This window comes from Betta splendens, chromosome 5 (genome assembly GCF_900634795.4).
Source record: "Betta splendens chromosome 5, fBetSpl5.4, whole genome shotgun sequence".
NCBI lineage: Eukaryota > Metazoa > Chordata > Actinopteri > Anabantiformes > Osphronemidae > Betta > Betta splendens.
This window is the reverse complement of record NC_040885.2, coordinates 4,372,622-4,396,034: the sequence shown is the minus strand read 5'-3', so window position 1 is coordinate 4,396,034 and position 23,413 is coordinate 4,372,622. Positions and strand designations below refer to the sequence as shown.

General features: G+C 42.7%; 1 protein-coding gene across 4 annotated transcripts in view; it reads right to left on the bottom strand.

Annotated features, from left to right (window-relative positions):
- Positions 1–23,413, bottom strand: part of si:ch73-267c23.10 (serine incorporator 3) — a 46,187-nt gene that overhangs the window by 13,636 nt on the left and 9,138 nt on the right. The window contains exons 1-10 of one of the 4 annotated variants that reach the window (XM_029150072.3): positions 16,226–17,104; positions 16,020–16,070; positions 15,545–15,706; positions 15,138–15,331; positions 14,835–14,914; positions 14,612–14,749; positions 14,020–14,189; positions 6,318–6,408; positions 6,035–6,236; positions 1,243–1,467 (exon numbers count right to left, since the gene is read on the bottom strand). In XM_029150072.3, coding sequence (XP_029005905.1) covers positions 1,243–1,467; positions 6,035–6,236; positions 6,318–6,408; positions 14,020–14,189; positions 14,612–14,749; positions 14,835–14,914; positions 15,138–15,331; positions 15,545–15,673 — 1,229 coding nt within the window. In that variant the 5' untranslated portion in view covers positions 15,674–15,706; positions 16,020–16,070; positions 16,226–17,104. The other 3 variants (XM_029150071.3, XM_055508894.1, XM_029150070.3) reach the window with 3 other exon arrangements.

Genomic DNA, 23,413 nt, shown 5'->3' with positions numbered 1-23,413 from the left:
AGACATCTAGGGCTGGGGGACACTGTTCAGGAGACACATCATCAGCCAGTGGTTGTGCTACTGGTACGCTCCCCCTTTAAATGCACTCTAGTTCCGCACACTCACATTTGCTGGGTGCCTTTACCGCTCATCATGGTCCTCAGCTGCTGCTGGGATGAGCCTAGCTTTGTTCTTGTGGGGGTGCGGAAGTGGGAGCAGGGTCATCTCTCTCTGGGTGCAGTGTGTAACAGCTCCCTGCGGGCCGTAGGTCTTTGGGCTCCAATCTCAGGGCTGACCCTCCCACTGGGGAGGGTGTTCGCCTCTGGTTCTCCTGGGGTGAAGGGGCGTTGACCTGTGGCTGCTGCGGTTCTGCCTAGGGGGTTTCTCTGTGGGTGGCTTGGGTGCCTGCCCTCCCAAAACTAGTATGTATGCTCCCTGGGTACTAGGTTTATTCCTTCCGCTTGCTTGAATGGGTGTGGCGGCTGGGCTCCTTTCATCCCCCTGGCTTCCACAAATGGCATTGTTCACGCCCCAACGTCTGTCTCACCTTTTTGGTGAACAGTCTTATTTTACAGCTTTACTAACCTTGTAGTGGGTAAGATAAGACAAGATAAGATAACCTTTAATAGTCCCACAGTGGGGAAATTGCTTCACAGCAGCAAAGTACGGAGCAAAGAATACGACAGAATAAAAGAAAATTAAGACAGTTAATGTTAGCACAGTACAATGCAGTACAGGCTTCTCCAGGTGAGAAAGAGCTCAATGTAGGAGTAATATGACGACATCCTCCACTCTTATGCCAGGTCGGCACGCGAACTGCAGCGGGTCCTGGTAGGTTCCACCACAGATCTGAGGTGACCCAGGACCAGTCTCTCCAGTGTCTTCATGGGACGTGAAAGACACTGCTCCATAAATCCACACAGTTCACCTGCGTAGGACTTTACGAGTCTGGAACTGAAGCCATCTGGTCCGGCTGCTTTACTGGCCTTGATCTTACATACAGGTAGGTGTATGTACATGAATGTACATTGCCTGGGCGGGCAGTGTATTAATGTATTTATGTATGCTTACGCCTTATCATTATTAGTAGTATTTAACACAGTCAATAACAACAATATTTCAGTTATTTACTTACTAATGTGTTAACTGTAAATAAAAAAGAGAAGCACAGCCAGCGCAGGGAGCTAAACAGAACACAATAACACAGTCTGTGTTTCATTTCACACATCCCAACCCATGTGTGCTGGGGGTGGCTTTACTGACCTGTACCAGTTGGTGAGGGTCATCATGATGTAGAGTGAAGCCAGGAGGAGCATGAGGTGAAAGAAGGAGTAGCTGTACTGCACCATGTCCCGCTCGTTGTCCTGTACTCTAGGTCCGGTAGACTCGTTTGATGTGTCCGGGCTGCTGCTGCCCTCTTCCAGGATGACTGTGTCTCTGGTGGCCATGGTCAGCTTGTTCATTTGGCTGGTGCTCGATGAACGAATGCTGTGAGCAAGAGGCAAGAGAGCAAGAGGCAGCAGCTGACGCACTGTGTAGAACAGGGGTGTCCAAACTTTTTGCACAGGGGGCCGGATTTGATGTTGTAAAATGTGGGGGGGGGGGGCGACCTCGGCTGACTTTCATTACATAAAGCAACAATATATTTAAACAGAGTTTAGTAAGCCATTCTGTGTTTCACATTTTCTTTATTTTCATTTTAACAATCAAACATGTATTTTGGTTCATTTGAACATGAATTATATTATCATGGGAGTTCAATGTTCACAGAATTTTTGAATAACAGAAACGATTATCTACAAGTGCAGGACTAATTTGATATATGACATCATCAGAATAAACCGTTCAATCAACATTTATGTTTGGAGTGAAAACTAACAACTTGTCTGAATTTGTGACTGAACAAAACAAAATTAAGTCAGAGTTATTTAAATGACAAATGACTTGCCTGCATTAATGTGACGGGTGATACTGAGATCTGGACTGCAGCACAACGTCCAGGTCTGGCTCAAAGGCAGAGGTATTGATGCGCAAGATGTCTCGCAAGTGAGAGTCTGTGAGCCGTGTCCTCACACGACTCTTATTCAAGTTCATAACCGAGAATGTCTTCTCACACAAATACGTTGACCCAAACAAGCTCAGCATTTTCTTAGCAAACTCTCAAATTTCTTGAAACCTGCCTTTATCCAGCTGTCTGTAAAATTTGGCGAGAGAAAGTTGCTGGTAACAGCCTTGACGTGTCAATTTTTTACCCCGGGTTCGAATCCCGGTGAAAGCAGGAGTTGTAATTACTGAACATTTTTATATTTTCGCATACAAGATAGGCTGCCTGTATTATTTAGCAGAGCTACAGCCATGTTCCCATAAGGTTCACCAGCCGCTTTCGGCAGTGAGTCATAGACGGACGTTGTTCTGCCCGCTTTCATGTAGACACGGAACTCTTCACAGTTTTTTTAAACGTAGATTTTGTTAATTTCGTTATTCATTTACAACAACATGCAAATGCTAAAAACACAAAGTCATTGCAGAGCTACAGCTGTGTTCCTACAAAGTTAACCAGCTGTTTATTTCGTATTCCCTCTTTCATGTCCGTCTGGTGAATGAAAGTGGGCGGGGCCATACACATCCCAGAGCAGGGACACTGGGGGAAGGGGAAACACGCATCAACACGCAGGACAAAGATCTGCGTTTCTCTGTTGCTACAGCCTCGGCTGCGTTGGGTTGTTAGTGTCCCTTTCACCTGGACCATATGAAATGTGTTCCTACGAAGTTGATCAGCCGCTTTCAGAATTAGAATCGTTTTTATTCCCCAGGTTTGAACAGGGCAAACATTTTTATTTGTTTAAAAAAATCCCATACGGTTTGCACTGTAACGTCACCAAAAATTACGAAAAAACGACAGTACAGTTTTAATAAATGTGCATTAAAAATATAAACAAAAAATGCTTGAAAGCGTTTCCGTTTTATATTCCGTTTCTTTTGTTATTTTCCCTTTCACCTAAAGTCATTGCAGAGCTACAGCCATGTTCCCAAGAGGTTCACCAGCCACTTTCAGCGTGACACACGCATTGACGTTGTTCTGCCCGCTTTCATGTAGACACAAAACTCATCAAAGTAAAAGAGAGCTCAGTGCAGCATTTGCAATTACAACAGCCTGAAAGAGGAGGCTGTAGCAGAGGAACACAGGTCTTTGTCCTGTATGTTGATGCGCCCAGCCCCCACAGTCAGCGCTTACCTTTGCTACGAGACTGATAGCCCCGCCCACTCTTATTTATCAGACCGATATGAAAGTGGGAATAACGAAATAAATGGAATGTAAAGTAAAATGCTTTCAAGAGTTTTGTCTAAATCAAAGCGGGCAAATCACATGTGAACGTTTTAATTTTTTTTGTAAATAAAAATAATGTTTGCCCTGTTCAAACCTGGGGAATAAAAATGATTCTGAAAGTGGCTGATCAACTTCATAGGAACACATTTCATATGGTACAGGTGAAAGGGACACTAACAACCCAACGCAGCCGAGGCTGTAGCAGGCAGAGAAACAATTTATTTATTTTTATTATATGATATTCTCTACAAGTTAGCAGTGGTAGTCTGCCAGACTTGTGTGAAATACCATAAGAAGAGCATTTAAAAAAAGTCAAGTGAAAGGTTTTGGCGTCTCACAGCTACGTAGGTGCATCTGATCACACGCTCGATCTCCCATGGAGTTTTTCTTTGTCTCGGAGCTAAAGTATTTTACACCTATTGACTGAGTGGAGACAAAATGTTAATGTCTCTGTGCCAATACGTAGTAGGGGATGGGGTTTGAAGTTTGCTTTGCAACTGAATCAACATCAGACGCCGTAACTTGCGCGGAGCGAGTTTCAAATCCACTGTGTTGCCTGTGTAATTAAACATTGTTTTTCTGCAGATATTGTGGTAAATGTCATTACGGTAAAGTATAATAATGTAGCTTCCATTTAAAGGGCACATTGCCTATGTCTTAGTGTTTTAACTGTTTAATTGCACCAAATTGTTGAAACCAAATGAGAAAACGGAAAGCGGCTTTAAATATTTTCAGCTCGTTTTTTCGTTTTTAACACGCTGCTTTGAATAAATGCTGTTTGTTTTTTTAATCAAGAAACGGAAAACGGTCCGTGTATGTTCCAACTGTTTGATTTGTCCCCCAGAATAAAATATTTTTTTCCACAAAACGAGAAAACGGAAAACGGCATCTAATTCCAGGTCTAGTTTTGAAAACACTGTTTTCAGCTTGTTTATTTGGTTTTAACACGGTGCTGTGATTAAATTCCGTTTTTCGCTTATATCAAGAGAAATAAGGAAGCGGATGTTCTTTGTATTTTATTTTCTGGACAATATACCTAGAAAATGGCTTGATTTATTCTAGAGGGGGAAATCAAACGTAGGACGTACACAGACCCGACACAGTACTAATACACGAGGACATACTGTATAAAGGCAGCAGCGAGATCAGCATTTGACAACACTAGCGCGCATTGACAACCTGATCCAAGTCATCTGCCTATGAATAAGTGGCTCCTCAGCACCATCGTTGGAATGTCACACCACTGTCTGCTTCAGACGGTGACGCCACTTCCCCGATTCTCTCGTTGCCTGCATTTGACAAGCATACATTTCCGGTTAAGCTTTACCTGGACACATCATCTGTCATTCGGGCTTTTCATTCAGAGTCAGAGCAGCTATAGGTCATTGCGGTCGGAGTAAATTTTAAGAGTTTGGTTAAACTTAAATGCTGCTATAACGAGAGAACGACTTAGTTTCTCGTTCTCTAATTTTTTTCTCAAAACGAAAAATCAGCTTTAAATCCAACTTTGTGCCTTGTGTCGAAAAAACAACAACACTTGAATTCCGTTTGTCGCTCATATAAAGAGAGGACGAAACGAAACGAATCCAGTTTGTTTTGTATTTTTTCCTCATGATCAACAAACCAGAAGACGAGTACAAATATGCATATAAAATACATTTATAACACAGATTGATGAATAAATATAGATTCCTATTTTATGTTATTATACTTATATTATTCTATTGGATTGGCTGGAGGAGGGACTGTGTCTCTCGGCTGGCCTGGAAACTGTAAAAACATCAGCAGCTTCGGCAATTGACAACAAACACTAGCGCACTAGCGAGCAAAGACGCATAATAATCTATACTATTTATAATAATAAATTTATAAAAAAATGTAAATATAAAATGAACTACTCTACATTTAATGATAGAATACCATGACATCGTTTTTTGTGCTTAATGTGCAGGATAGAAATGAACAGTCGGACCTCACATCTTTGCGCCACCTGGTGGTTAAAACGAGACTAGCACCCTGATTTATTTCAGCTTGCTATAATCTTTTCAGCTCGTTTTTTCGTTTTTAACACGCTGCTTTGAATAAATGCCGTTTGTTTCTTTTTAAGCGAGAAACGGAAAACGGTCCGTGTATGTTCCAACTGTTTGATTTGTCCCCCAGAATAAAATCTTTTTTTCCACAAAACGAGAAAACGGAAAACGCCTTTAAATCTAATTCCAGGTCTAGTTTTGAAAACACTGTTTTCAGCTCGTTTAACACGGTGCTGTGATTAAATTCCGTTTTTGGCTTATATTAAGAGAAATAAGGAAGCGGATGTTCTTTGTATTTTATTTTCTGGACAATTTACCTAGAAAACGGCTTGATTTATTCTAGAGGGGGAAATCAAACGGAGGACGTACACAGACCCACAGACCTGCAGGATTAAAAATCCTTAGTCAGGGACGCACCCATGGCGCGCTGGCGCATGTACTGCGGTAAAAAAGGTGGTCACTTTGAAGTGCTACGACTGTATTGAATATATGTGCAGGGTGCAGAGTGCTCCTGCCCTCTAGTGGGTAAATTAAAAACAGCACTTACTAAGATATGTGCGGGCCAGAAGTTATTAATTTTCTTACAGAGGCTGCGGGCCAGATTAAGTTTGACCACGGGCCGCATTTGGCCCCCGGGCCGGACATGTCTGGTGTAGAAGTACACAGTAATAAACAGAAGCAGTTCCAGTGATCCTACCTTGAGTAGAGGATACACAGAATGAATATGGCCAGGCCTACAAATGTCTGAGCGTCCCACCATTGCAGGTAAGGGGACGTCAGGACAGGCTCCTCTGTGCCGATAATCACCACAGCCGTCACGTTCTCAGACTCTAGAGGAGCCAGTGTGGGCACTGTGATCTGCTTGAAGATACTCAGCAAGCTGGGGTTACATTGTTGGTCTGAAAAGAAAAACGAAAATTTCATATTTCTGTACTGGTTGTATTGGTAATACAAGTGTGCAGCGTTATGAGCTGACTTACCAGGCTCATTGGTCATGGCAGACCAGGTCAGAAACATAGTGTATAGGGTGATTACTGAGGACTGAAGAAGACCTGAGTGTGGCTGGGTTTCCTGAGAACCCAAGAAAAGATGCATAAAAAACATTTTTTATCACAAATGATGCTCATGATGAGCAAATAAAAACACACCCCTACTTTCAGGTAAAATGTATTTGTTTTCCTTTTTTCTTTCACAGACATTTAAGAACGAGTTTGTAAATGGTGTTAAGGATAGTAATGCAATTTAATGTATTCCTGTCACGGACGTGGTTCTGGGCTGGCTGACCCAAACGCACAGCACCAGAGGAAGACAGGTAAGTATAAGTGATTAATACAAACTCAGAGTCGTGGTACAGGCGGAGGTCGATACACGAAGGCTGACTGGCAACATCTCAATAGAAGTAGGCAATGGCAAAGTCAGACAGTCAGGCAACAGAGCAGACAGGTAAGGCTACGGTACCGACAGGGGAGATCCAAACTACGGTTTCGGAACCGGGGGATAACAGACAAGGTAGCACTGGCACGAGGTATGAGAACATGACGAACTGGCAGGGAACTAAGGTAAATACTGGTGGCTAAATACAGATCTGTGATTGATTGACAAACAGCTACTAATCACGTGACCGGAAGTAAAGTGAGAAAGAAACATGGTGAAACAGAAGCCGGAAATTACTACAAAATAAAACATGAAATAACCATACAGAACTCGGTTGTGACAGTACCCCCCCACCCACAGAGCAAATTCCCAGATGCCCAAAACCACAACAACAAAACCCAAGCAGGGAGGGCGGAGGGAGAAACGGTGGAGGGCCAGAGTCAAAACATGACGCAAACATAACCAGGATGGGCGCAGGGAGGACCGGTGGAGGGTCACAACAAAACACAAAACAAACCCCTAAGAGAACCAGGCAGGAACCAGACAAAACCAAGTCCATAGCACAAAAGAGTCAAAAACAAAGTCCAATTGAGCACCTTCAGGACAGAAAGATGGTGAGGATAGTCTCGGACGCAGGAGAGTCAAAACAGCCGGCGACGCAGCAGGGTGCGCCCAGCAGCCTAAAAGGACCGGTAGCGCCCTCAAAGCGGACGCCAATCCAGGACGCCAAAGAGACAAGGAGGTCACCGACGATGGAGGCAGCACCACCCTTGGGGCAGGAGGAGCCCAGGGCCACCAGTCAGGCAGACAAGACGAGCGTAGGGCTGCACCAGGCCGACGAGACGACCGAACCGGAGCCAGAGATAAGAGCCAGAGCTAGAGACGAGTGCAGCCGAGGAGCTGGAACCAGACGAGAAACCAGAAGCAGAGATGAGAGACGAGGAGCCGGAGCTGGAGCCGGAGCCAGAGACAAGAGACGAGCAATGAACTAGAGATGGGGACAGACGAGGATCCAGACCCAGACCCAGAACCAGAGACAAACCCAGACGTGAAGCCGTAACACGAGACAAAACCAGATGTGGAGCCGGAACCAGAGACAAAATAAGACGTGGAGCCGGAACCAGAGACGAACCCAGATGTGGAACCAGAACCAGAGATGAACCCAGACATAGAGCCGGGGTGGAGGTGGTCGGCACCAGCCCACCAGTAGCCGAGGCAGACGTGAGTGGTGCCGGACCACCAGAAGCTGAGGCAGACGTGGTTGTGCCGGACCGCCAGGAGCTGAAGCAGACGTGACCGGCGCCGGACCACCAGAAACCAAGGCTGACATGGTCGGTGCTGGATCACCAGGGGCCAAAGCAGGTGTGGACGTTGACAGTTCGCTGGGAACCCCAGGAACAACACCTGCACACAGTGAAGCAGAGGACACTGGAAACCGGAACGGTGCGGTCATCTTTTGACCACCAGAGACTGGACCGCCAGGGGCCGAGCACCACAAGGCACTCTTGGGAAGACACCTGTACACAGGATAGCAGAAAACATGGGATCCCAGACCGGCGTGAACCAGTCCAGACTGTTCATGGCGACTGAGGCAAGAACGGGCTCTTGACGGCCGACGGGTCCTGGGACAGCAACGGCCTCTTCATGGCCGACAGGAACTGGGACTGGAATGGCTTTTTCATGGTCGACGGTGACAGGAACAGCCTCTTCGAGGCGACGGGGACTGAGGCAGGAATGGCCTCCTCTGGGCCAACACAGGCAGGAATTGAGACCTGACTTGGCTGGGCAGCAGCGGAGCTTGACCGGGCAGAAGCTGCAGGGGGCTGGAGCTGGGCTCGGCAGGACAGCAACCAGAGCAGGTGCCAGATGTGTTGTGTGAACAGATCGGGATTTGAACAGGAGTCTCACCAGACTGGGCTGGAGCTTGAGCAAAAGGAGATGGGCCAGTAGGAACACAACAGGAGATGAGCATTGGAGGTGGAGCTGGCTCACACTCTGCGCTTTCAGCGCCCCTCGCCCGGGTAAATGGGCACAGACAAAATCTATGACGTTGCCAACTCTCCTCTCTGAGAAAACTGAGTTGAACACACCCCGGGGCTGACTGGTTCCAAGTCTGGCCAGTCACGGATGTGGTTCTAGGCTGACTGACCCAAATGAGAACACGACGAACTGGCAGGGAACTAAGGGAAGTACTGGTGGTAAAATACAGATCTGTGATTGACAAATTGACAACAGCAACAGTAAAGTGAGAAAGAAACGTGGTGAAACAGAAACTGGAAATAACTACAAAAAAAAAAAAAAAAAAAAAAAAAAAAAAAAAAAAATAGCCATACAGAACCCGGATCGTGACAATTCCAAGTTACATGTTTGTGATTAACATACACTTCAGCACTTTAGCGTGAATGTTCCTCATCTAAATGTGAAAGCTAAGCTTCCCTGTACTAGTGCTAGGATGAAATGACGCTGATGTCTGAGTCTTACGATAACATGACCGGATGGCTACAAATCAGTAAATCATTGTTGGGGAAGTGTGAGGGTTGTGGTAGTGCCAAATGAATTAACAACACCACCTAGTCTCAGAAAGGGCTGAGTTTGATTAACCTCAAACAGGTTTGCACCAATTATGTTGGGGATATGCGAGGAGCACGATTTATAATAATTGGATTTATAGCTCCTGAGTGGACATACCAATTATGTTTATAATTTCGATTCACAAATTTGGTTATTAGCTTAAACATATATAACTATGACAAAAGGTCCATAGTTAGTTAAGTGAAACACTTAATTATTGATTAATAATTATTAACTGAATTAATAATTCCTTATTTACGGGGCACCACCCTGTTGCCAGAGACCAATAACCAATTTGGAATAGCCAATACAGTCTCAATTGTATTTACGTTAATTGAAGGGTGAACTCAGTATCATAGCCAACTCAATTCATCAGTGCTGCAAAACCATATACAAATAATCACAGACAAAGACCAAATAAATTTTTAACGCTTTATTAAACAATTAACATTAACTCCTGTGTCAACACTATCTTGGATAACTCAGCAAGTCACAACGTAATCTTATGGTGTGTTCGTCTGGACGTACTGTATGTGTATGCGTGTTACCTGAGATAAGGGGTGTGTGTGTGTGTGTAAGAGAGAGGTAAGGAGAAAGGAGGAGGGGGAGCGCACCCCCCTTTTAGAGGCGTGGTGAGGTGGCACAGCTGCGCGCGTGTGCCGGTGAGCCCTTTGAATGGAGCGTGTGTGTCTGGCGCTCACAGCGAAAGAAGCGTGTAAAGGAGTGTGAAGTGGGACTAGCGTGGATAAGGCTTGCGGTCACACAAACAAGTGGAGCTATATTCGGCAATACAGTCACGTGATCGCGGAAGCGCGCAGAGGTTGAAACGTGCGCTTGGCGTGGTCACAGCAGAAACAGCGCACCGCACAGTACCACAATAAAGCACTTAAACTAGCAAAATCACAGATTACAGCACTTCAATGTGCACCTCTTAGATTCACGCAGATTTATAACAGCATTACAGTCACGTCACGAAAATGCACAGTGATCAGTTTGCGTGTTCAGGGAACGAGAACACCACAATAAAACAATTACTGATCCCCTAAGAGTTCTACTCTGCTCAGACTTAAAGAATGCTTCTGCCTTACTGCTCAATCCTGGTGGGAAGATCCAGCATTGCGTGCGTGTGTGCTTGCTTGCGCTGTTGCGGTGCGGTCCGGTCCAGGTGTGCGTCGCAGTGATCGCGTCATGATCAGCGGAGGCGGCAGCGGGGAGGCGTTTAAGCTGGCGGTTTCCTGCCAGGTGGCTGGAAGTAGATGGGTGATCAGGCCTGTTCTCTGTGACGATGTCCACGTTGGTTCAGCTGCTGGCTGCGGTAGAGGCTTTAGGCGTTCCGGGGGCGGAGGGAAGCTCTAAGTGGACGGAGGCGACGGAGAGGACGAGGAGAGCAAGGGTTGCTCAATCCTGGTAAGAAGGTCCATCGCGGAGAGAACAAGGGGACGGTACAAAGGACAAAGAGCGAGTCTTTGGTCACGGCAGCTTTTTATAACCGTGTTTTTGGTCGCGCCCGTCCTATTGTTTGGTCCAATCAGGATGGCCGACGTCCAAGTTCCTCCTCCCTTTGTCGCTTGTATCAACGGGAGATCGGACGTCTCCGCGGGGGAGCCAGGTATGGTTCCCCAGCCTGGTGCCTGGTTTTGGTGCTCAGATCTGAAATCTTTGTTCTCACTCATTACTATCAGGATGAAGACATTACATACAGACCGCAGTACCTCCTTTATCTGAGCATGTGGGGGATAATAATTTTGTTAATAACAGATTATACAGATGAGGTCCCCTAACATCATCCATAATTTTGTTTAAGTTTAACTTTGAAATAATTAAGGCTGTGAAGCATTTACCTGTTGACCCCCTTGTCTAAAGGTCCCTGCACATGCAAAATCCACTTTTTGGACATTTTGGCACATTTATATGACTCCCTGGTTTATGTTAACACACTTCTGGAGTGTTAAAATTACACTCCCTACTTATTTCACATTTTGCTACTTCATCCAATCCTGTCAAAGAACGATCAGTTGCAAATATACCCAATAGTGGACAGCTTTAGACCACTCAGAACCAGCTCTGAACTGACTATTAGGGTTCAGAAGGTGCTCCGTTGTTGGTTGTTCCAGCCAGCATTGCAGCCTTTTCATTTTACCAGTGGAGCAAGAAAGGAGAACTTTATGGATAAATTTTAGTGTTAATGGGCCAATGCTGGCACCGCTACCTTAATGCTTCTTCCTGTGTGGACACCATTTCACTTCCAGCTGCTTCGAAAACGAGGGTATATTTAAATGGTGGTTTTAAGGTTGAAGTAGGGCTCTGTTCCTACAAGATGTGATCCACTTGCCAAGATCCTGTGGAACTTCCAGATACAGACGAACAGAATGGTATTAGCGAACCAACCAGACATTGTTGTGGTGGATAAAGAGCAGAGGAAAGCCATGGTGGCAATACCAAGCAATGGCAACATCAGGAGAAAGGAGCATGAGAAACTAGAGAAATACCAAGGGCTCAGAGAAGAACTGGAGAAGGCTTGGAAGGTGAAGGCCACAGTGGTGCCTGTGGTGATCGGAGCACTGGGGGAAGTGACCACCAAACCTAATGATGGATTTTTTGGTTAAAGCTCCACTTGACAGCTCTAACAAGGTCAGTTATTATGTAGGTTATGGACATCGTAGAGCTACAGTATTTTGTGCATCATTACATAGTTAACTGTGTTAATCGATTCTGATCTATGTTATTGTCTTTGTATTTACTCAGTATGCAGTTGGTCAACTTATTTTGATATTTTTGTCTGTTTATGGCCAATTTGCAATTCTCGTGTTATGGTACAGATTATATAGAAGGTCGCCCAGGTCGTCATATGAAGGACCTTGTAAACATCCCTGTCCCAAAGGCCCTATGAGCCGAATTTAAGCAGCCTGAAAGAAAGGCTGTCATTAATGACATGCCAAGATTTAACAAACCAGCACTATTAAAGCAAAGTTGAAAAATGTGTTCCAAACATTATAACTGATCTAACTACCTAACTAACATTTATGAAGGTTGTGACCTATATAGGAAATACTGGACATTTCATTAACTTACTATTCTCTATACCTTCTAGAGTGGTGTCAAGGAAAACAGCTGCATCCTCCACCTGTACAACTACTGCACTGCTTCCGATCAAAAGGTTTTTCAAAACATGGTGAGCACAACAAAGATCCTCACATCTCCCCAGCCACCTGCCAATGACTGTACCTGTTCTGCTCCAGAAGCTATGCCTTCAACAATTATGAATCCTACCCATTCACCCCATGATCTGTTTACCCTACTTCCTTTCATTATTCCATCAGGCTACTCCACCTGCACAGCATTTATAGTGCTGGTGCATTGGTTGACAATAAAGTTGGCTTTGACTATTGCTGTTTCACTGAACTTTGTCTTTTTGCCCTCATGAAAAAAAAGTTTCATAAAATATTTCAACTTTCATTCAGGTATTCCAATGAAAACAGTAGTTATTTCACAGATGGTCTAAGACCAACATAGGTGCCTTGTCCCTCAGGAAACACTGCCCTGAACCATAAGACCAGGGAAGATGGGATGACAACTTTGACTCTTCGCCCTAGAAGTCCCCAGCACCAGCTGACAAAACTTCTCTAGGCTAGATACCTGCAACGACTTGAGATCCACACAGACATCCACCCATCCATTTCCTACCGCTCAGTCCAATGCAGGGTGGTGCTGGAGCCTACAGTGGTACCAGTTCAAAGTGACTAGCGTGTTCACTGCAGTACCGTTGCGTTGCCACAATGCAACAGGTGCGGCACTGACTAAAGATTTTTAATCCTGCAGCGAGCTGAAAAAATGCACAACAAGATTGAGGTCCGACTGTTCATTTCTACCTGTAACACAGGTATTACACCAAACCTATTTTACTATTAAGTATCTGTTGTGTGCTCAAATGAGAGGAGTATGAAGCGCAACAACTCACTTTAAAATAAAGATTGTCAAAGTGAGACATCCAGATATCAATGACTAGTCATTCTACAGGGTAATTCCTATGTCCTCTGGTGGTTAAGCTGAGTGACTTGTCTTGGCTGAGTTTGTGTGAGTTTGATCCTTTGGTGTTGCTCTTACTATGCAATATTTTTCTGAACAACATAGTTGATGGTTATTTTCTGTTCACTGCAAAGTTATAATTGTTCTGTCTAGTTTAAGACAGACCTGCGCAACAGCAGCAAAACATTCTTGTTGAGATTCTCCTCAGCTTTTTCGTGTCTTTAAATAGCAGGCATTTCTTAAGAATATATACACACCCACCGATCTAACATCTGATACAATATATTGGCTTCATAACATAATGACATAATTACAACAAATTTGAATCAAAGCATCGCCTTACAAACCAGTAAACCGAGCAAAAGATATATTTAACAAAAGCACACGGAATTGGATTTAAAAAAGTATTTATCGTAGCTTTCTAGTCTAATTTATTTGTATGCAGAGCATTTTAAATTGAAATGATTATTAATATTAATTACTTTTATTGTAAACACAGTATTATTTGCACAATTTGGACTAGCGGTGATTTGCGCTTCTTCCGTAATAATCATGGCTAATCAGGAAAGAAACTGCAGTTCTGATGTTGTTCTAGATGTTATTTAAGGACGGTTTGGTAAAGATTCAGTGTGTTTTTCAACTAAAACTAAATTATTTGAAATCCTTGCTTTCATGTATATAATACTTAAAATAATCATTTTTTTAGTGTACCTGTACTTTGGGAAGCACAGAAATGACAGATGCCACAATGCAGAGCAGCAGGTTAAAGCTGATGAAGAACTTGTTGATGAAACATCCATCAGGCTTGGTGTAGAAGATGCAGAACAGCATGACAGCAGTCAGCGACAGGACATAGTTAAGGGCCGTTACTGCCAACAAAGCTGTAAACAGAAATCAAAAATAGTCACTAAGATAGGAAAAATGTTTTTCAAAAATCAGATTCAAAAGTCTGACGAGCCTTTATATTCAACCCCCTTAAATCATATACACGTCTAATTGATTAGTCAAAAGAATCTGCTTGTATAAACACCGGTTCTTCATTTAAACAAGCATCATGAAGTCTAGGGATCAGAGCAGACGACACTGTGTAGAGGCAGTTCTTCAACATATTTGCACAACTGCCAAACTAACAGGAATAAAAATGAACACCACACTTTCAGATATTTACTTGTAAAAACCTCCCTAAAATGACCAATGATGAGCCTCTTTTTATTAGTATCTCACATTAAATCAAAATAATATGCTGTAAAAATCTTTTAAAGTATGACATTAACGTTATTGAACCCAACCTGGAGTCACTGACCTGCGTACCAGCCCCTGGAGTTGCCATTCTCCATCTTGTCCACCCAGGACTCATTCCAGGTGTGGGCAAAATCCACCAGCAGAACCAGCTGGATCAGAATGAAACTAAAAGCTCCAGTAGAACCTATCCAGAACCACGCTGCACCAACACAGGTATGTAGTCAACATAGGATGACATGATCTGAGGTAGAAATAGAGGAATAGACTCTATAGACTGCTCATACTGGAGTTAAAAGGCCCATCTGGAATGTAGAAGGCAGCAACTGTGAGAGCCACCAAGACAGCAATCTTAAAGAACCAAAACCTGAAACATGAAAAGCACAGAAGGGACAAGAACACAGCTCTACAACAAATCTGTTACTGTCTAGCAGTGCTTTTCCTGTTCAACCTGTTCTGCGCGTTCACCTGCTATTTTGTCTATTTTATCTCTTTTAAAAGGCATGTGCTGAACAACATGCTGCAAAACTGAACACTTCTAACCTAGTGTCACAGTTCAATGGAAGTCTACATGTTGCTGTGGCCCTTACCCGTTATGCACAGCAGCACGGGGATCTCTACTGTTCTTGACATTTATCATCAGTAGGAAGAAGACCAGAAACCACATACTCATGCCAAAGCAGACACGATAGACGGCTTTGTAGCCCACAAACATGTTACAGTTGGCATCAGCCTGGAGGTTGGGGAAGGAAGAGTCTGCCCCATCTTCACAGAAGCCTGGAATCTAGACAAGCAGCAATAAATATCTCAAACAAATTATAGTCAGGATTTTTTTTTTCCTAATGGTCAAACACAAAAAGCTAACATCTACCCACTAGCCACCAAACCTAAGGCCTAGATTTGCTTCATACAAGGATCACAAGAATCTTTTTGATTAACAAATGACTTAAAAAGCTATTTCTAGCTTTGTTTGCTTTAGTCAAAGTACCATTCTTACCCGTTTGAGCTGCTCATCCACACCTGGTGACAGCATTATACATGCAACAATGGTCCACAGCAGTAGGATGAAGGCGTAGATGATCCTGGTCACAATGGAGCTTCTGCTGCGAGGGCAAGAGCTGCACATAACACATGTTGCGCCACTGCACAGACACGGCACCTAGGTACAACAAACAGAAGGACATTCAAAGAAACACCATGTAATGTAAACACAACGCGTTTAGAAAAGACTTCTCCAAGCAGATACTTAGTGCCTGTGACGAGTAGTGACATTTTGCTCTGGTTATTTTTTTTATTTGAAATCAGATCAGAGATTGATGACTCTTAGAAATATTAAATGGGCTTAAAAAGGTGCATTTATGACATTTATTTATCAATTTCCGTAAATAGGAAGTCTTTTGGTTTTAAATTGATGGATTAGAACCTGCAATGTGAGGATGTCACCTGTTGTCTTGGAGAATTAAAATGGTCACCTTCTGTCAGGATCTGCTAGATGCTGGACCCACATGCACGGCTCAGACACACTAAGCGAAGGTAAATGAGGTTTTATTTCCGGAGATGACGTTCAGATCATGCAGAGGAATACACAGATTGTTCATACGGCGCAATGCAAAAGATCAGGCAGGCTTGGTGTCGGGGACAGGCAAGGTTCATAAACAAAAGCTCAGGATTACAGTACCGTTCTGGCAGAGGCAGTGTCGTCGTCGAATTCGTAAGAAAGGTCGTTATCAGACAGGATCAACAGCCAAGGCGTACAAAACAGACATGGGCTAGACAGGATCAGCGTCGGTGATCAAAACCAAGGTTCACGATAAGAAAGCTGGATTAGGATACAGAACGCTGGAATGTGGTGAATGTCACGCAACAATCTGGCAAGGTAATGGGGTGAGAGCTGGTGCTTAAATGCTAGGCGACTGATTACTGATGTGTAAGTGCAGGTGTGGATAATGACGGTAGAAGCAGGGAACAGCTGTGACAAGACATGAACAGGAAGTCCTTTCAAAATAAAACCCAGAGATCAGAACCAAAACATGACAGACAGGAAGGACTTCAAAATAAAATCAGGGACTAGAAAAGACGAGACAGACAGGACGTGCTTCAAAATAAAAACCAGAACATGACCAGAAGCCTAGACCGAGACTGTGACACCTTCACCAATATTTTCTCACACGGATAGAATAATATGCATATTACAGTTTTTATTCCACGCTTTCAAGCAGCCGTCCAATGAAACAACTCATTTTCAGTTCACACACTGGTCTAAACAGTGGCTCCAGTGTCATAATGACATGTTTTGTTTGCAAAAGGCTCCAACCATGTCAAAACACTGGAAATATGGAGCAAAAGCTCATTTTGCCTTCAAACAGTACAATTTGCAACCGAGGATATGAACTCATTCAATCAGTCTTAACACAGTGGACAGCAAAATACATAACACTGATCTCAGTGTGAATCAGTGCCTCATTAATTGTCATTGTAGCCTGTTTTTTATTTGTTGTCTTTGTAGTTTATGTCAAATTTACCTTTTATGTAAAGAATTAGATGCAGATGAAGAAATGATTGAATTAAATTGAAGAAATGATTGAATTAAATTTAAGAGGTACAAATGACTGGAGCTGAAGTTGTTAAGTACTTCAGTTAAAACAATTAATAAAAATTACAGTTATTGGATAAAAATCTGAATGAATGCATAAACAGTTAAAATCAAATACACATACATTAACTACTGAAATCTCAGATAAAGTTCTGATGATGTCGCAATGGTTGAAATGTTACCACATGATAAATTGTTTCATCACTAATAAACAAACAAGTAACAATAATAGGAAATTAGGAATGGCTTAATCTGGACATTACTAATGTGTAATGTTGAGGTACCTGAAATCATACCATAATTACCATGTCTACGGATCTTTACCTGAAAACATAAGTATATATGCATGGCATACGGAATTAACCAAAAAAACACAACAACTTTATGGTGTGTCAAATTCAGAACTTTCAGTCTGAATGAAAGTTTTTCCCTTTTTATTAGTCCACATCTCAGGTTTTACGACTGTTACCTGTTAGTACTTGGTGCTTGGTGGAGCCTGAGGAGGGGGTTTTGTTAAGAATTATGGAGTCGTTGGGTCTGGTTACTGATAGATTTAAATAAATGTATCCATGGTCTTTTGATGTGGCTTTGTGTAGTGCATACACAACGAAGGTGTGATGCAAAGAGCCCCCCAGCTGGTTTCTGGTTTGTTGACGTGCACGATCAACATCCATGTTTTTGGTTTGCTTTGAATTATTTGCACTCTGCCACACACACACACACACACACACACACACACACACACACACACACACACACACACACACACACACACACACACACACACACACACACACACACACAATGAAGAAACACGCTTACAGCTGATACACGTTCAATTGATCCAAATCTTTGCTTAGTTGATCCAATTTCATGCTTATCTGCTTGCAATGAAGAATCACACAAAGTCAAAACATCCCACAAAGTGTTTTAAAATGATGAAAAATAGCTAAATGACAACTGTTGCATGACTTTGCAGTCTGATGGGTTTAAACTATTTCAACTTGCAACAAATTCAGTAATAAAATACTCCATGTTTCTAAAAATATTTGTGCACAAATAGGCTATAGAAGACTATAGAAAAACAAAACAGCCTATAGAAGAAAAAAACTAAAACAGACTATAGAAGAATAAAACAGACTATAGGAAGACTGAAACAGACAGTTAATGACTATTAAAGGGGAGACGACTATTAGAGAAAAGTAATAATAATTACTTTACATACCAGACTATTAAAGAAAAACTTACTGTTTCTCTGTCTTGTGCAACCTCTGACAGCAAGACACCTTAACATTCATTTTTGCTTTCAAAATTATGCCCAGTTAAATTATTAGGAAGAGATCTCATGTGTAGTTTAGGTATTTGATTTATTTCCACTCCAAAGGGTAGGTTACATCTAGAAAAATTCTAAATAATCCCTTTTTTGTTGGTGTTAACTTCAGCTCAGCTGTACTCTTATCATTGGCTGCTGAGAGGGGGGGCTGTAACTGAGGACCTCATGCAGGCTGCATAACAGCTTGTTTCCCCATTAGAGATGAATAGAATACAGAATACAGAAGCAATTCAAACCAAAAAATGTAAAAGCCTAATCACATTAATGTGACTTATGTCCGGCATCTGCCCTGCCTTTGTTGTTTAACACAGACGCTTGGTAGTGATCACGTAGTAAAAGAACAAACGAACAAGTAATTTGTAAAGATCCGTAGGAATGAATCAGGAACGAACTGGAGCACTTGCTGCTCACTACAGAGCCTGCGCAGCTCTGCTGTCACGTGACAAGTGAAAGATGAACGATCCATAAGAACGAGTCCCAAAAGAACTGGAGCCCTTTTCAAGAAGGAGGTTTAACCTGAACTCTGAGTTGACTTACACTGAGTTGGAAAACCTGGAGTTTTTGGTTTCAGAACAGCTGAGAAGATTTGGTTTAAGCAACTTGACTCAGAGTTAAGCGTGTGCAACGCAACTATAAAAAGCCCTGATCAATGGAGTGAAGATATTACTTTTTTTTACTTTACTATTGTTATTTTTCACTTGTAAAGTAATTTTCACTCATCTAAGGAGTTACTTCAGTAATTGCATAAAATACCAATTTTTGTATGAATTAAAGGTGCAGTGTTATGTCTATCCATTTTTAAAACTCCTGTTGTGGTTGATGTGGGATTGGTAAAGTAATGATAATTCAATGATTCAATATGTCCTTTGGAGAGCAATTATTACAGTAATCTAAATAGGTTTTTAAAAGTTACCCAAAACTCATGTAATAATATAAGAATTTAATTTCAATTTTTATGTAGGTGCAATCCTGCAGGGATAAAAAGCATGTATTCATTTGCATGTATTCAGTTTCTTTTATTGTGGTGATGGTTGATTAAGACATTACAGCAAATCACATCTCTGACTGTCCTTCCATCCCGGTAATCTGCAGGGTGGATGGAGTCTTCCTCAGGGTCTTGTATTTGTAGGGCAGGGTGTTGCTCCCCTCTAATAACTGTAATATTGTGGAGAACAACACATGCCACAATAATGTCACAGGCCCTCTCAGGTGTTACCCTGAGGTGACATAGGTCATTTCCACCTGTGCTCTTGTTCTGCACTGTGCCACATTAAAGCGCTGCTGGGGGCCTGCTTCAGGTTCTGGGTAAGGGGTCAGCAGTGTGGGCTGGCATGGCTAACCCCTATCTCCCAGCAGAAAGCTGTCAATCTCTCCTATAAGAAAGTTCACATTTCTTTACAGGAGTCCCAGCATTTTTCTTACCTCGAAGCACTTCCCAAAGGTAGGTCAAGAGACTGACACACTTCAGCCAACACCTGAAATGAGCTGTGAACGGCTTGGACACCTGCCCCTGCAGGGCCAGGTGTGGGAGGTTGTTGCCAAAAAAATGATTTTGTGCCTCTTTGTCAATTTGATAATCCAGGGACTTTTGCTTTTATGTCACTGTTATGGGAAAAATTGTGTCTTCCTTATTTCTATGCAGTTATTATACGATTTAGGACTTATGTTCTGCAATTAATATCTTATGTTTTGTCTTACTGTATGCATTTGACATTTCACCTACATTGTTCAATGGTTGTCTCTGCCTGATAGACTCTCAACTCTAGCTCCCAAACCCAAGGTCGGGGAGTTGTGTCTCTGTCTGTTGAGACTTGGTGCTCCTTTCTCACAGATAGTTGGACGTCAGCGATGCAGGTGTGAGAATGTAAATATCTTCACACACACTGCGACAGGGAGGAGATGGTGCATGTAATTTGATTGGGTTAGAAAGACATTCCACCCTAGTCGGACAGAGAAGCTAAAAGGCAGAAGCAACTTTAGGATCGTGGGTTCTTTGCATCACACCTTCGTGGTGTGTGCACTGATCTCCCCAGCTGGTTTTTGGTTTGTTGATGTGCACGATCAACATCCATGCTTTTATTTACTTTCCCCATTATTTTTATTTTCTTTATTATTTCAATAAATCGCACAGAAGGACAACTCTCTCATCTGCTTCTTTATGGAAAATTTTCACCACAGTCACTTTTTTTCCACAATGAAACAATAAATTTAAAGATAAAACCAATACTCAAGTGGCTACCAACTGAGCTACCAGGCTAACCAGATTCAAGCCCACCATAGCACCAAGTGTGTCCTGCAGTGTTACCCATCCTCTGACGGGTTCATGGAGACATGAAACCTTAACTGTGGCCCATTCCACCACTTAAGAGCAGCAGCTTCCCCCGCTCTGGAGCTGATCACATTCATTTACATGCATTAAATACAGGCAGGCATGCCCTCTATTTAGTCAGAGAGACACACAGAAACACACAAGATTCTATGTTTTGACAGACCTGGGTTTTTTTTCCATAGTGAAACATACAAGACAGACAGAGTCAGAACTCCAGTGTGGCCCATTCCACCGCTTGAGAAAAGCAGCTTCACTCACTCTGTGGCTGAGCAGATTCATTTACATGGAGACATGGCTGGAACACATGTGGAACACATAGCCACTTTTCTAGACGTGGCTACAGTGGTGGGACAATGGGCCACACTTGAGTACTGACTTTAGCTGTAAAAATATTTTACGTTTCACTGTGGAAAAAAAGTGACATAAAAGTAAAAACAGTCCCTGGTTTATCAGATTGACATGTAGCACAAAATCAATTTTCTGGCAACAACCTCGCACACCCTGGCCCTGCATAAAAACTGAGACAGGGGTTTGAATCACAGATCTTTGTTTCCCGAGATCGTCACTCTACCAACTGAGCTAACTGAACTTCCAAAATGACTTGAGTTCATTTCACCACCCCTGACACCTTCCTCGTCGTACCACCTCTGGCCAAAGCAGGCAACTGCGCCTGTCTGATCCTGATACAGTAAGATTGTACAGTACAGTAAGAAATGTTGGTACTGTGGTTTTCATGTGTCATTGAGAGGCAGTTTGGATGACTACAACCAGCCTGTGACAGAAAAGACAGGATTTGTTGAAGTGGCTCAGCATGAACACCCCCTTGCCATGGGAGTAACGGCCCCGTTAATGGAACAATAGAAGCTGTTCACAGGATGTTAGTTGAAGTATGTTAGTCTCTTGAGTTTTCTGTGGGACGTCCTAAAATAAAAGTCACTTGACACCTCTTTGGGTTGAGTAGTGTTCACATGCTGAACACTACAGCCGTCCTGAAGCTTGGCATTTTGCTAGGACACTACTCTGTTCAGGCTGCAGAGTTGATCACATTGACTGAAGCTGTAAACTAGCAGAAGGGAAGTCTGTTACCCTCTACACAGACTCCACAGATGCTTCTCACACTTTGGTGCTCCGTGGACGCATAGGAAGCTTTTGAAGTCTGATTGCAAACCTATCTTACATCATGATAAGGTTACTGCTTTGCTGGACGCTGTTCTGCTACCTGCAGCTGATGCTGTTTGTAACTGATGACTTTGTTTCCAACATGCAAACCATGCCGCCCAAACACTTTTTCCTCAAAATTTCGATTTCCCAACAGATGAAAACAGGCGACAGGAACACTACCCTATCCAACCGACGTGAGAAGGACGACCCCCCGCTGTGCGGTTATGAGACAACACAAGCAGCAATACACATCATCATTCTGGTTAATCCCTGATTCTCCATCACTCTAGACCCAAATGTACAATTAAAGATCCAAAAGCATGAAAACTATCTTAAGATTATATTAAACAGAACCCCACCGGAAACCTAGGGCTAACATACATACATTGTCTTCAATGGTGTCTTAAAAATGTTACAAATGAAGACCACAACAAAAACAGCCCCCAACTTTTTTATGTAAAGGTGTATTTTGAATCTTTATGAGTTTATACGCTCATTGTTTCATTTGCAAGGGCCGTTATTATTACAAAATGCAATGTTTGACAATTTTCATTCTTTTAGTGTTTGATTAATGTGTAATCAAAAGGGGGGAATGTAATGGGAAAAATTGTACCTTTGTGCTTTTTCTTATCCAACACAGTCGTCATGTGCTGGTTAGGTGCAATACTGAACGTTCTTACACAAACAACTAATCTATTGTGCCCCGTCATACATCAAGTTTTAACATCTGGTGTTCCATTTGAATTACTAATAGTTTATGATGTGTGTCTGTCTTTTACACCCAGTCTCTGGCTCCATCCTATCTGATTCCGCACCAGATCCAAGGCCATAAAACCAAATGCATCTTGTCTTCGAAGCTTGGTGTTCCTTCCTTTTGATAATAAGACACGATGATGCAGAAGTGAGAATGTAAACACTATCACTCACGGCGAGATAAGGTGGCACGAGCAATTCTATTGGTGCAGAGAGACATTCCACCAGAGCCAGAGAAAGGGGTTTAAAGGCAGAAGCTACTTGATTTTGGGCTCTTTGCATCACACCTATGTGGTGTATGCACTGATCTCCCCAGCTGGTTTCTGGTTTGTTGATGTGCACAATCAGCATCCTTGTTTTTGATCTGCTTTCCCCATTATTTTTCTTTTTCTTTTTTTTATAATAAATCACACAAAAGACAACTCTCTCGTCTGTCTCTTTATAGGAAATTTCCACCACAGGAACTTAGAATCCGAAGACCATATGTCCATAAGTGTGTTGTTGTTTTAAGCAACAGTCCCTGTTGTGTTGGGGAAGGTGAGAGCAGAGGGTCTCACCAGAAAAAACTAAATTTTAATACAAGAGTTAAAATCACCTCCTGTCCAATATGTAAAATGTGGATTTGTGGACTTGTGGACGCTACAAGTAAAACACAGAATATTCAATAAACGTGTAAGTCTGAAACATAGTGAGCCAC